This window comes from Mus caroli, chromosome 11, assembly GCF_900094665.2.
Source record: "Mus caroli chromosome 11, CAROLI_EIJ_v1.1, whole genome shotgun sequence".
In the NCBI taxonomy this organism is placed as follows: Eukaryota; Metazoa; Chordata; class Mammalia; order Rodentia; family Muridae; genus Mus; species Mus caroli.
In genome coordinates this window covers 80,100,234-80,104,325 of record NC_034580.1, presented here as the reverse complement: position 1 = coordinate 80,104,325, position 4,092 = coordinate 80,100,234, and the positions used below count along the sequence as shown (strand labels likewise).

Genomic DNA, 4,092 nt, shown 5'->3' with positions numbered 1-4,092 from the left:
GGTTTCTCTGTATAGCCCTGGCTGTCCTGGAACTCACTTTGTAGACCAGGCTGGCCTCGAATTCAGAAATCCACCTGCCTCTGCCTCCCGAGTGCTGGGATTAAAGGTGTGGGCCACCATGCCCAGCTCAATTATAGTAATCTTATACCCAGTTGATACTTAGATTCCCTTGCAGTGCTTAAAAATACCTTTTTGCATTTGTTTATTGAGGTAGAATCTGAACAAGGCCCATATATCCCATACTATCTAAACACTCTGAAACCAATGAACATCTCACAGTTCATAGTGGGTCTCAAGCTATTTCATACACTTGTTACTGTGCTTTGGTTGTGGAGACAGGGTCTCATGTAGCCCTGGCTGGCCTTGAATTTTTTGTATAGTTTGTTTAGTGGAAGATTACCTTGAGCTCCTAATCCTGTCTATACCTCTCTAGTACTGAGATAGCAGGCATGGACTGACTACTGTATCTTTCTTTAGTATTTATTTTTCTCTATTGTTAGAGGATTCCTCTTGAAATGTTCATTTCAGTCATAATTTTCCCATTAGAAAATGAGCTGAGCAATATGACATGGTAAAAAGTTCTGCTTTCTGGTTTTGTTTTCTTCTTTTGTGGTTCTTTATTGAAGACTAATAAAAAGCAGTAGATAGTCCAGTACCTTATATACCTGTTCTCACTGCTGTTTTCCTGTGAAGACCAGTTCTTCCTGTTTTGCTCCAACTGCTACTCTGGTTCTGCAGTGACTTGCTTTTTTGTTAGTTGTGTATGAGGCTGTATCTTCATATCTTGTAGCTTACAAAAGTAAGTTTCTATAAATTTCATGTTTTCTTTAGAGTACAGCTTCTCTACATGGAAAGTCAATCGTTTTTTGAAGTTTTTTTTTATTTAATGAGAAGTTAATATAAATGGAGCTAATTGATCTTAGGTAGTGTGACTTGAGGTAGCTTTAGCTATTCCCTAGTGTGTGTAGATGGTAGTCAGTGATTATAGTCTTGTCTAGTCAGAATACCTGAGCAGGTAGAGTACTTTGAAAAGCTTCTACAATTGTTTGCTATTAAGTCTTCATTTTATGTTTCTTCCTGGTCCCCTAGCCTCAGGTTTTTAATCAAATGTTTTTCCAAGGAAAGTATACTCACTGGGTTCCAGCTTTATAAAGAACAGTGGTTGAATCACCTTTACTGACAGTGTTCTTTTAGCTATGCAAGTAAATCTCAGGGTTTTTTTTGTTTTTGTTTGGTCTGGAAGTTTGGTATCTGAAAGACAGATCCAGGCCAGACTTGTAGGCCAGAAGTTAGTGATTAAGGATACTTTGAGAAAACAGAATGTAAAGCCATGTAGAAAGAAAGTAGAGGAAGAGCAGAGAATGGTGGGAGGTTTCAGTTAATGAGAAGAGTATGGATAGCTGGGTAGGAGGAGACTGAGAAATGGTGTTTGGTGTTTGAGACCGGTCTGGTCCGCGTACTCAGTGTTCCTTAGTCACTGAGGACACTGATCAGACACTGGTTTAACAGCAGTATTGATGATCAGAGCTGGCGGTTGAGTGGATAGAAAATGAATACAAAGTTATAGTGTTCAAGCCCTAAATGGAAAGTATAAGAGTAGAAGGAGGAGCCGGGTATGGTGGTGCACGCCTTTAATGCCAGCACTTGGGAGGCAGAGGCAGACAGATTTCTGAGTTCAAGGCCAGCCTGGTCTACAGAGTGAGTTCCAGGACAGCCAGGACTGCACAGAGAAACCCTGTCTCAGGGAAAAAAAAAAAAAAAAAAGTAGGCGGAGGAAGTCACTTTGAAATTCTTCAGAAAACATGTCTTAAAGGAGTCATCCAAGTCATAAGGCCTAGATTCTGATTTGAGTGGTAGGTTATTTAACTTAACTATCAAAAGAGGAATATGAGACGAGACAGGATTTAACATGTAAGATAGAGCAGAAGTTGACATTTCATTGTCAGTAGGTAGAACTCAACCTCATTTTGACCTTTTCCCCTTAGTGGGATTAAAGTGCTGTAATGACATGTTAAGCTGAGATTTGAGAAATACTTATTTAGCTATGGAAAGACTTGGGGTTTACTACCTTAAGCAGGCATGACATGGAGTTTCTAGGAGTGTAAATCGACCTGCAGATGATCAGGCAGGAGCCAGTTCAGAATTAGTGAAAAGTCTAGAAGCCTATCCTTGAATGGAATACAGACAGACAGACATTTTTGTAGGAAAGCACATCTGCCACACAGCAAAATGCAGGACCATGGTCACACTGGAACTAGTCTGGGAGGAGGGTCTGGGAAGGTCTCAGTAAGTTAAAGAATTATGTGTGTAGCACTTGCTACTTACTTAGACTACTTAGAATATGCATCTTAGTATGCTATTTTATTATGTATAAACTTAGGTACTTTATTATATTAATGTGTGACTTTCATGGCTACTTGGAAATTAAAACTAGATAAGTTTGTTGCCAGAGCTAGCTGTAAATAAGAGTGACTTAATCATTTATGATCACATTAAATAAAGAATTTTCAACTGGTTAAAGATTGATCCTTGTTTAATAGGTGAAAATAATAGCTTTTTAAATGCCTTTTGGCTTTAGAACATTTGAAGTACATTTGCTTGTAAAATGCTTAATATATAAACAAGTTTTTATATTTATAACTGTAAATAATGTTAAATTGTATCAAGTAAACTTGATAGTCAAGTGTTTGATGTAAATGTGTGAAACACATTAAATAATAATGTATTATGGTTAAATATATAATTCATTATTCAAAATTGCAGATTTATATACTAATATCTTAATATGTTAAAGAATTCATGATTGTAATATAGACCTTAGAGATTATTTCTTCAGGTTATCTCAGTGTCACTAAGCTTTGTACCATACTGTACTGCAGTGAAGGGAGCAGTAGCAGTGTCAGTTCAGAGAAGTTAAGTACAGATAAGAGAAGTAGTGAAGACCACAGGAAGGACAGCAAGTGTAGGATCATTTTCCATTATGGACCTTTCCAGGGAACAGCCAGGTAAAACCAAGCAATCCTTTATTCTGCCTTTTTAAACCTTTCACCTCATGTATGCCTCCTTTTCACTAATATTTATTCTTTTTACAGAGGATGTTGGATGGATGTTTGGGAACTCATGTCCCAGGAATGCAGGGATGAAGTAGTTTTAATTGACTCTAGTTGTCTTTTAGAAACACTAGAAACATATCTTCGAAAGCACAGGTAAGTGCAAAGGTCATTATGATATGGCAGGCAAGGGATCTTAGATGCAGAGTAGCCTGTCACTGGCTTCTTTAGTGTAAAAGTATTCCAGTTGTCCTGTTAATATCTGCACGGGGGGGGGGGGGGGGGGGGTCATGATAGTCAGTTTTTAATGAGGTGCTTTGAGTGTTAGTCTTCTTGTTTCTTCCTTTTAAAGATTTATTATAATTATTTGCTTGGTTCTCTTTCTCCTTTCCTTTCCTCTTCTTTCCTTACTTTTCTTTCTTTCTCTTTCTTTCTTTCTTTCTTTCTTTCTTTCTTTCTTTCTTTCTTTCTTTCTTTCTTTCGAGACAGGATCTATGAGCCCTGGCTGTCATGGAATTTATTATGTAGATCATGCCTGCCTTTGTCTCTTAGAGTGCTGGGATTAAAGGCATGTACCACCACAGCCAGTGATTTTATTTTTAAATTTTGTGTAGTATGTGTGTGTGTGTGTGGGGGGGGGGGGCGCTTGTAACCAGAGATGTTGGGACTCCTATAGCTGGAGTTACAGGTGGTTGTGAGCTGCCTGACATGGAGGCTGGGAATCAAACTCCAATCTTTTGCAGGAGTAGTTTGTACTTACTCTCAACCATGGAAACGATTGCTGTTGTTTTTGCCTTTTTTTTTTTTTTTTTTTTAATTTACTATTCCAAGTTTGTTCTTTCATGAGACAAAGGTTGACTGAATCTATTGAAATATAATTAATCAAGCCAGGCGTGGTGGCACATGCCTTTAATCCCAGAACTCAGGAGACAGAGGCAGGTGGATTTCTGAGTTTAAGGCCAGCCTGGTCTACAGAGTGAGTTCCAGGACAGCCAAGGCTACACAGAGAAACCCTGTCTCGAAAAACCAAAATATATATATA

The 4,092-nt window shown here is 38.2% G+C and overlaps 1 protein-coding gene across 9 annotated transcripts in view; it reads left to right on the top strand.

Moving 5' to 3' along the window:
• Positions 1–4,092, top strand: part of Ggnbp2 (gametogenetin binding protein 2) — a 38,896-nt gene that overhangs the window by 13,695 nt on the left and 21,109 nt on the right. For 5 of the 9 annotated variants that reach the window (XM_029483915.1, XM_021175750.2, XM_021175751.2 and 2 more), the window contains one exon: positions 3,093–3,206. In XM_029483915.1, coding sequence (XP_029339775.1) covers positions 3,093–3,206 — 114 coding nt within the window. Of the gene's footprint in view, positions 1–2,879; positions 3,006–3,092; positions 3,207–4,092 lie in introns of all 9 variants that reach the window. The other 4 variants (XM_029483914.1, XM_021175746.2, XM_029483913.1 and 1 more) reach the window with 1 other exon arrangement.